We start from the raw sequence: 10,305 nt of genomic DNA on the forward strand, positions 1-10,305 counted from the left end.
CATCCCGAGGTACCCTCGACCCAGCCTGAGGTACCCTCGGCCCAGCCCGAGGTACCCTCGGCCCATCCCGAGGTACCCTCGGCCCAGCCTGAGGTACCCTCGGCCCATCCCGAGGTACCCTCGGCCCAGCCTGAGGTACCCTCGGCCCATCCCGAGGCGTCCTCGGTCCAGCCCGAGGTACCCTCGGCCCCCGAGGGCGAGGCGCTGCGCATCGAGGAGGAGCGGAGCGGAGCCACGCCCGACAGAGACTGGCAAACCCCGTACCTGCAACATCTCCGCCAAGGAGAGCTACCCCTCGACCAAGCCGAGGCTCGGCGGGTAGCGCGACGCGCCAAGTCGTTCGTCTTGCTGGGCGATGAGAAGGAGCTCTACCACCGCAGCCCCTCGGGCATCCTCCAGCGATGCATCTCCATCGCCGAAGGTCAGGAACTTCTGCAAGAGATACACTCGGGGGCTTGCGGCCATCACGCAGCACCTCGAGCCCTCGTCGGGAATGCTTTCCGGCAAGGCTTCTACTGGCCAACGGCGGTGGCCGACGCCACTAGAATTGTCCGCACCTGCGAAGGGTGTCAATTCTATGCGAAGCGGACCCACCTGCCCGCTCAGGCTCTGCAAACAATACCCATCACCTGGCCTTTTGCTGTATGGGGTCTAGACCTCGTCGGTCCCTTGCAGAAGGCGCCCGGGGGCTACACGCACCTGCTCGTCGCCGTCGAAAATTCTCCAAGTGGATCGAGGTCCGACCCCTGAACAGCATCAGGTCCGAGCAGGCGGTGGCGTTCTTCACCAACATCATCCATCGCTTCGGGGTCCCGAACTCCATCATCACCGACAACGGCACCCAGTTCACCGGCAAAAAATTCTTGGATTTTTGCGAGGATCACCACATCCGGGTGGACTGGGCCGCCGTAGCTCATCCCATGTCGAATGGGCAAGTAGAGCGTGCCAACGGCATGATTCTACAGGGGCTCAAGCCTCGGATTTACAACGACCTCAACAAGTTCGGCAAACGATGGATGAAGGAACTCCCCTCGGTGGTCTGGAGCCTGAGGACAACGCCGAGCCGAGCCACGGGTTTCACGCCGTTCTTCCTGGTCTATGGGGCCGAGGCCGTCTTGCCCACTGACCTGGAGTACGGCTCCCCGAGGACGAGGGCCTATAACGGTCAAAGCAACCAAGCTAGCCGAGAAGACTCGCTGGACCAGCTGGAAGAGGCTCGGGACAAGGCCTTACTACACTCGGCGCGGTACCAGCAGTCCCTGCGACGCTACCACGCCCGAGGGGTCCGGCCCCGAGACCTCCAGGTGGGCGACCTGGTGCTTCGGCTGCGGCAAGACGCCGAGGGAGACACAAGCTCACGCCCCCCTGGGAGGGGCCATTCATCATCGCCAAAGTTCTGAAGCCCGGAACGTACAAGCTGGCCAACAGCCAAGGCGAGGTCTACGACAACGCTTGGAACATCCAACAGCTACGTCGCTTTTACCCTTAAGATGTTTTCAAGTTGTGCATATACCTCGCACCCACGCAAAGTTTAGTCAACAAGGAAGGGTCGGCCTCGCCTCGGCAAAGCCCGACCCTCCCTCGGGGGCTAAAAAGGGGGGAAACCCCCTCTGCGTCAAAATTTTCCTCGAAAAAAGATCTCTTTCACCAGAATATCTTCCATGCTTTTTGACTACTTCGAAAAGTGGGTCCTGGAAACGACGGAGTGCGCGTAAGCAGCCAAGGCTGACCGAGCCGAGGGACTCCTACGCCTCCGGGATATGGATACCTCACTCATCACCTTCTGCGATAAGTAACTCGCGTTCGGATAAAGTGGCTCCGCGGATCGAACAAGTCTTTACGTTCGGAAGCCCTTCTGCCGAAGCGATCCTTCAAGCCTTCTCGACCGAGTCGGTGACAGGGCCTCATGGACGGGTGAAAGTACGCGTAAGCGGCAAGGCCGACCGAGCCAAGGGACTCCCACGCCTCCGGGATACGGATACCTCACTCATCGCCTTCCGCGAGAAGCGACTTTCGCTCGCACAAACATCCCTGTTACCGACAAAAAGTCCGGACACTCGAAACAAGAGGAAAAGAGACGCAGCTTTACAACGCAGCGAGGGTGTGTGTTCTGGCCTCGGCGGCCGCAGAAAGCACACGCTACAAGACAATCTGATCCTGCAGGCTCGGGTCTTCACGCTGGAAGGGAGCTGTAGCACCCTCGGCATCGACGACACCTTCAGCGAGGTCTGACCCCGCCTCGGACGGTGACGCGGTCCAGGGACTTCTCCGGGAATCCGGCCCGAGCAGGCGGCTCGGCCGGTTACCCCTGGGGCCTCGGCCAACCATCTTCCAAGGGCGCCAGCCCGATCCGAGGCCTCGGCTGGTCAACTCCGGCGTCGGTCCCGCTGACGGACAACCCGGCTAGGCTCCGGCCAACCAGGTTCTCATCTTCGAGCCAACTCCGCCTCTGTTCGTGCTGATATCGCTACCCCTGGCCTCGGCTCATCGAAGAGCAGCCAAGGGGTCTCTTTAACTAAGCTAGAGGAGCCTCAGACAACAAGGCCGATCGAGCCGAGGGACTCCTACGCCTCCGGGATACGGATACCTCACTCGTCACCTTGACACGGGGTGACTCATGCTTGGTGAAGCGGTTCAGATAATCAACAGGCGAGTCTTAGTGCTCGAAAATGAGGAAAAAACATGGCTCCGTGCCAAAATTACATACATGTTCAGGCCTCGACAGCCGTAATAAACAAAAAACCCTGGCATTCAGAGTGCCATTACAAACGGAACTCCGGTTCCCCCTCCGCAGGTACACACAACCCCACTCCATGGGGGAAGGCCTGCGGAGCAACAAAAGACTGACGAGCGGCTCGCCGCCGCCCGCTCTGACTACGACGACAATGACCCTCGCTCCGGATGGTCGAGCTGCGGCAGCGCAGGCCTCAGGGTGGGCGCTGCTGCAATCTTGCCCTCGCCCACACCGACGCTCGAGGGGCGAGGACAAGTACGAAGAACCGGAGGCCCGAAGCGTGGATGGTGGCGGTGATCCCGTCGGTGACGGGGACTTCTCGAGCCGCCTCTGCCTCGGCACCGACGGCAGGGGCCATCGGCCCCCCGGCAGATCCCCACTCAAATCCTCCCGGGCGGGTGGGGCACCGACCTCCACGTGAAGGCGCCATCCCAGTGCAAAGGCAGGACCACCCCAGAACACAAACGCCGCTCTAGCAGCGCGCGGCATCTAGGGTGGTCCTCCCGTGTACACGGCGCGGCAGCCGCCCTCCGACAGAAGGGGCCGCCGGGAGCCAAGCCAACGAACCCGACACGCTGGAGGTGACGACGCCTGCCGTCGACCAGCCCCGCGTTGTCGAAGTCCGGGCCGCCCGCAGGGCCAGTGAGCGCCCTCTTCCTCGAATACCGCGGGAGAGGATAGCCCACGGACCCGCGCGGGAGGCAGAGCGCCGGCTCAGCTCGGCCCCCACCCCAGCGAGGATGATGAACATCCTTGAGGCTGAGGGTGGGACCAAGATCGCAGCCCGGCTTGCTCCCCCCCACCATCAAGCCGGAGGTCACCATCCTGGGTGACCGCCGGTGGAGGGGTGCGGCCGGGCTGGCTGATGAAAATCCTTGAAGCCGAACGATGGCTGAAAGGTACCAACTCCCATGGAGTTGCGTTCCTCCAACGATGAGGCGAAAAGACGGTGGTTTCCCCCATCCGGGGGCATGGAAGGTGGAAAGATGCGGCGCATAAGGGAGGAAGAAGACACGGTCGCCTTACGAAGGGAGTCACCCTCCTTTTAAAGGCAACTCTCCCTGCTTGCGCTCCCAACCGTCACGGGCTGAGTCTTCTCCAACACACTTCAAAGCCCTCCCCTGTGGCACGGGGGCTGGGTCCCGCATGCCATGCAGACCGGCTCCGAGCAGAAGAAGCCAAACCGCCTCGTGTGGGGCACGCAACCGCCCAGCGGTTACAAGCGATCCTCCACCTTTGCCCAGACCAACGGGCGAGAGAGGCGGGCAGCCATGCAGGCGGCATGCAACCGCGCCAAGTGGACGCGCTTCTCCGACTCCCAGCGCGCCCAGCCTGGAGGCCCAGGCCCACGCGTCACGCAACCGGCGCGCCGGATGCTGCATGCAAGCAACTGCACCGCCACTTGCGCCACCACCGCGCCTCTTTGGTTGCGGAACCAATACCGCGACTCGAGGCGACCAGGCACAAGACCCAGCAGCGCCAGCCTGACGCGACGGTCAATGCGGCCGAAAGTGGGCCGGCAGTAATGACGGTGGCAGACGCGCGGGAGCAGCGGGCACGTCGACAACCAAGCTCACGTCCCATCCGGGGGCAGCGAGAGAGCTCCCTCTCACGGTGTGAAGACAACGCGCCCGTGATCCGTTCCTCGAATGACTCGCGCACGCGCAACGGCTGCCCCGCCAACTACTCGCCCTGTTGCATTAACTCCGCGGCTGGACAGGTGGCATTTCTGGCAGCAGCAACGGGCGACGCTTCGCCCTCGCCGAAATAACCGCACCAAAAAAGGTACGCCGCGTCGTTCGGTTTCGTATCCTTTTTCCCTTTTTTCCTCTTTCTCTATCTCTTGCAACAGGGACCGGGAAAGGGGGATCCCCCGAAAGGGATCCTTCCCCGTGAAGGAACCAGGCTCCGAGCCTCCTTACTGATCAGGGGTTCGAAGGCTGGCCCCCGAAGGGTTCAACAGCCGCCTCAGATCGCGTGGGCCCTACACCCACTATTGGTCAGAGGTTCGAAGGCCGGCCCCCCGAAGGGTTCCACGGCCGCCTCAGGCTACTCGGGCTCCGTGCCCATTACTGATCAGGGGTTCGAAGGCTGGCCCCCGAAGGGTTCACAGTCGCCTCAGACGCCGAGCGAGGGATGACCAGGGGTACGTTCGATACATAACCGAGGCTCGAGCTGCGCTCCCGAGGTACCCTAGGACATTTCCGAGACCAGCGGGAGCGATCTTGTAACGGAATCCCATCAGAGGGAGGCATCGAGCCCTCGGACCCCGTCGCCAGGGGACCGGGTCCAGCAGATCACCCGCAGGTACTTTTGGGCGTGCCTCTGGGCCCCTAGCCGACCCCTAACGAACGGGGCACGGACGTCCACTCGGATTACCCGCTTGCAGCTCACCGGAGACACCATGTTCGGTGCCCATCGAAGGGTAACATGGCGCACTCCCCCCCTCCTCCTTGCGGAAAGGCGACGTAGGGGCGTATGTAAAAAAGCCGGTTCTGTCCCTGATCGCCCTCTCGCTCTGTGCAGAGGCTCGAGGGCTGCTCTCGCAAACCCGGCTCCGACCGAACCGTTGACAGCGTCAACATACCAGCCCGAGAACTTGGGCCTCGACCGTACACCCGGGCTACGGCCAGCTCGCATGAGGGAACAACCAGACCAGCCGAAGCATTACGCAAGGCATTAAGACCTCGAAGGAGTGAAATCACTCCTCCGAGGCCTCGGGGGCTACACCCGGCGGGTGCGCTCGCGCGCACCCACCGGAACCAAATGCAACCGAGAAAGGCTGGCCCCCTTGCAAAAAAGTGCGACGAAAGCCTCCAAGCGAGTGCTAACACTCCCTTCGAGGCTCGGGGGCTACTGTCGGGGACCATAATTAGGGGTACCCTCAAGACGCCTAATTCTCAGCTGGTAACCCCCATCAGCATAAAGCTGCAGAGGCCTGATGGGTGCGATTAAGTCAGGGATCAGTCCATACGAGCGACTCGATCACGCCTCGCCTGAGCCTAGCCTCGGGCAAGGGCAGCCGACCCCGAAGGGGTTTCCGTCTCGCCCAAGGCCCCCCTTCAACGGCGGACACATCTCCGGCTTGCCCGAGGCCTTGCCTTCGCTGAAAAGCAACCCTGACTGAATCGCCGCACCGACCGGCCAAGTCGCAGGAGCATTTAACGCAAAGGAAACCAGGCCCTGCCAAAGGCACCAAAGGAAACTCCGCTCCGCCCGACCCAGGGCTCGGACTCGGGCTAAGCCCCGGAAGACGGCGAACTCCGCTCCGCCCGACCCAGGGCTCGGACTCGGGCTAAGCCCCGGAAGACGGCGAACTCCGCTCCGCCCGACCCAGGGCTCGGACTCGGGCTAAGCCCCGGAAGACGGCGAACTCCGCTCCGCCCGACCAGGGCTCGGACTCGGGCTAAGCCCCGGAAGACGGCGAACTCCGCTCCGCCCGACCAAGGGCTCGGACTCGGGCTAAGCCCCGGAAGACGGCGAACTCCGCTCCGCCCGACCAAGGGCTCGGACTCGGGCTAAGCCCCGGAAGACAGCGAACTCCGCTCCGCCCGACCAAGGGCTCGGACTCGGGCTAAGCCCCGGAAGACGACGAACTCCGCCTCGCCCGACCCAGGGGCTCGGACTCGGCCTCTGCTGACGAACTCCGCCTCGCCCGACCCAGGGGCTCGGACTCGGCCTCTGCTGACGACCTCCGCCTCGCCCGACCCAGGGGCTCGGACTCGGCCTCTGCTGACGACCTCCGCCTCGCCCGACCCAGGGGCTCGGACTCGGCCTCTGCTGACGACCTCCGCCTCGCCCGACCCAGGGGCTCGGACTCGGCCTCTGCTGACGACCTCCGCCTCGCCCGACCTAGGGGCTCGGACTCGGCCTCTGCTGACGACCTCCGCCTCGCCCGACCCAGGGGCTCGGACTCGGCCTCGGCCATGGCAGACAGACTCGACCCCAGCTTCGGAGGAGCCTCCACGTCGCCCAACCTAGGGCACAGGCCAGCCACGTCGACAGGAAGCGCCATCATCACCCTACCCCGAGCCGACTCGGGTCGCAGAGAACAAGACATGTGTCCCATCTGGCTGGCTCCGACAGATAGGCAATGATGGCGCCCCGCTAGCCCCGTGACGACGGCGGCTCTCAGCTCTCTTACGGAAGCAGGGCGACGTCAACAAGGACACAACCGTTCCAACAGCTGTCCCTCCGCCAGGCTCCGTTGCTCCTCCGACAGCCACGACATCACGCCAGCAGGGTGCCAAGATCTCTCCGGCTGCCACATTGGCATGTACCTAGGGCACTAGCTCTCCCCCCGCTAGACACGTAGCACTCCGCTACACCCCCATTGTACACCTGGATCCACTCCTTACGCCTATAAAAGGAAGGACCAGGGCCCTCTTAGAGAAGGTTGGCCGCGCGGGGACGAGGACGGGGACAGGCGCTCTCTTGGGGCCGCTCGCTTCCCTCACCCGCGTGGACGCTTGTAACCCCCTACTGCAAGCGCACCCGACCTAGGCGCGGGACGAACACGAAGGCCGCGGGATTCCCACCTCTCTCTCGCCGGACTCCGGCCTCCTCGCTCCTTTCCCCCCTTCGCGCTCGCCCACGCGCTCGACCCATCTGGGCTGGGGCACGCAGCACACTCACTCGTCGGCTTAGGGACCCCCCGGTCTCGAAACGCCGACAAGAGTCATCTTCTTTTTCATTTTTGTATAACAGACACCCCTTCTCTTATTCAGGTCTGAAGATAGTAATATAGCAGCCATTTTTTTCCTAAAGTGTGACATGTCATCCTACAAATAAGAAACAATTATTTTAGCATTATATATGTAACACTGACTGTAGATGTCCATATATGTCGTAGTAGTAATAATATACCTTGGTAAAACTGTCAGACAGTTCATCCCCTGTCCAGTATTCGATATAGTTCAAAAGAAAGAGGCCACATGAAGAGCTACAATATACATTAATATCAACATAAAGTTTAGTATGAATGAAGAAATTGGTAAAGAAGATTTTAGGACGTACCTATTTGTCTACTTTGCATATCCCATGTCTATTTCTCTGAGCGGCCAAGAAGCAACTTGGAGGTCTGGCCACCTGTGGTCTTTTAACTCCTTACGTTGAGATATCATATCTATTTGTCTTTGTAGTCCTTTAATCTATATATATTGTAAAACAAAATTAGAGATTGGGATAAGTTAATATTGAATTCATAATTGTTTAGTTTGTGCATACTCACAGAGTCAGTGAGGTCTTTGCGATCTTGTGAAGTACCAAGTGAATCGAGCACTTGTATCTCCATATTTCTTGCATGGATCACGGCAAGATACCAGTGCGTCTCTCGGATGTTTATCGGAATAAACACCTACAAAACAGTTATAAATACTTGCATAAGAATAAAATACATATATACACTAATTGTTCAGATTGCAAACTCATATGTACCATGTCATGGTCTAAGTAAAGTAACACCCTTCGTTCAGCGCTACATATTTGTGTCATGTATTTATTTGGATATAGCTCTTCTGTTTTAATTTCAACATCACCATCTCGCTTCAGGAAATTGAACTGGAAAGCATTTTCTATGTGAACGCGACCTCCAGATCGGCACTTTAGATGCTTTTGAGCTTTTATCAAATTTATGTAACAGTCTATAACCTGCAAGTGTGTAAGTTGTGGTTAAAAATACCAGGATGAGTAAAAAAACTTATACATAACAACGTCGCCAAATATAAAAACTAAGCGTGGATTACCTCGTCACCTAAATATGCGTTCGGCTGAAATAAACACTCCATCCATTTCCTTTCAACAAAGGCATCATCAATAAGCACGACTTCTACCCTTGGTTCACAAGGGATTTCCTTAATAAAATCGATGAGAGCAAGATCACCTTGCGTGCAAATATAGTCTAGGAGCAACCAGTCATGAGATAACACTAAAATTAGTTATAGTCTAGGAGCAACCAGTCATTAAAAAGAAATTGATCCATACAGACTATGAAAATTATAATACCTTCTCGAACTATTGCGGTTGCCACCGAATTTTTTGGCTTGTTATGAGACAAGCCTACAAATAGAGATTCCATTCTCGCGGGACAAAAACCTACATTCATAAGGTATAAAAATATAGGTCAGTGCCCGTGCTTTGCCATGCATTACAAATTGTTAGATGCATAAAAATTAATATTGCTAATTTCGCAAATGATCCAAAACTCAACAATACTTTAAGACAGTTACAATCTGTTATTTCATAGTGTAGAACTGAAACGAGTGCAGAATCACTTGTTTTTTTGTCATACGGACCATTTTCATGCGTGTGAGCACAGCAAACTGCACCTGGGATCTATGAATAATTGATCAACTATGAATAATTGAAAGATTAACATGCGTGTGAGCAGCTCATACGGGGATCTGTGATTTGTCTATGTGATCTGTAAACTGCACCTGGGATCTATGATTTGTCTATGCTGCTCACACGGTGAACCTCCTCCTCGATCTCCTAGCTTGTTCCCTGCTCTCACCTGGGATCTGTAAACTGCACCTGGGACGGGGTCTCGCCGTTGGCTTCATGGGTCCGGTGCGTGCTAGGCTCTCCAGTCACCAGCGTTATCAGCTGAGCTGTCCCCTCTCGCTTTGCTTGGCTTAACACGCATCAGTGATCACCGAGTCGCTGACGCCTTGCCCGAAACCAAATTATTGACCGACAACGCGATGCTCCAAGGGGTGTTGCCTCCACGTGATCGACCTGGACATAGAGGAGATCACATGGTCAAATGGAATAGCAGTGATGCTGTGTGATGTCAGGGATGGGTTTAGGGTAGATGGAGCACGGACAATTTTTGCATCAAACGTTTGTTTGCAGACATATACCTAATTCTCCAAGTATGTGTATAGTATAATCACAGAACTTTCTAGTAATTCATGTTGTAAATAGATCTAGAGTTCTAGATAGGATGCCTTATGGTGGTCTTGGACATGTCCTGGCTGGTTCATAGACCTGTAAATTGTCCAAATCACGCAAGATAAAGCTTTTGGTCATTCCCTTAACCTGTAAACTTGTAATATCCAATTGCTTCTGGCATCATATAGCAGGAAGCCTGGAAGTGTAGAATGACATGCCATTATAATTTCTGTCGCTCCTTTATTCTCAGCTACTACTGTTCAATGATTTCACAAGTTGTTTATGCAGTTCTGGAAAATTATGAGAGCCCATATGCAAATGCTGATAATGATGACGTTGTTGAGGATATACGAATTCAGTGGGTGGATGAAGTGCTCAAAGCCAGAAGCAATTCATGGTGAATTAAGTTATTAGAGCTGTTCATGGTGAATTAAGTTTGACAATGTAAATAAACTGCAAGCATATGGAATATTGCAGCTATGAACTTGTTTTTGCTACCTTACTAAAATATAATGCTTGCATGTTGTTTAAAGATGACTTCTCTCTTTTCTCTCTCATTAATCTTTACCTTCACACGTCACATTTATGACTAACTATTCACACAACCATACCTATACTCTTACCAGAAGCAGTTTTACCAGCTAGTTTACGAGCTAGTTTATCAGAAGCAGTTTTACCGT

The 10,305-nt window shown here is 56.5% G+C and overlaps 1 protein-coding gene across 1 annotated transcript; it reads right to left on the reverse strand.

The window, feature by feature from the left end:
* Positions 1-7,758: 7,758 nt before the first annotated feature.
* Positions 7,759-8,802, reverse strand: LOC103646063 (uncharacterized). The gene is made up of 5 exons (XM_020548780.1): positions 8,738-8,802; positions 8,479-8,633; positions 8,171-8,383; positions 7,965-8,090; positions 7,759-7,884 (listed from the first exon to the last, which is right to left on the reverse strand). The coding sequence occupies exons 2-5, from the start codon at positions 8,518-8,520 to the stop codon at positions 7,759-7,761; spliced, it is 507 nt and encodes a 168-aa protein (XP_020404369.1). The 5' UTR covers positions 8,521-8,633; positions 8,738-8,802.
* Positions 8,803-10,305: the final 1,503 nt, after the last annotated feature.

Source organism: Zea mays, chromosome 2 (genome assembly GCF_902167145.1).
Source record: "Zea mays cultivar B73 chromosome 2, Zm-B73-REFERENCE-NAM-5.0, whole genome shotgun sequence".
NCBI lineage: Eukaryota > Viridiplantae > Streptophyta > Magnoliopsida > Poales > Poaceae > Zea > Zea mays.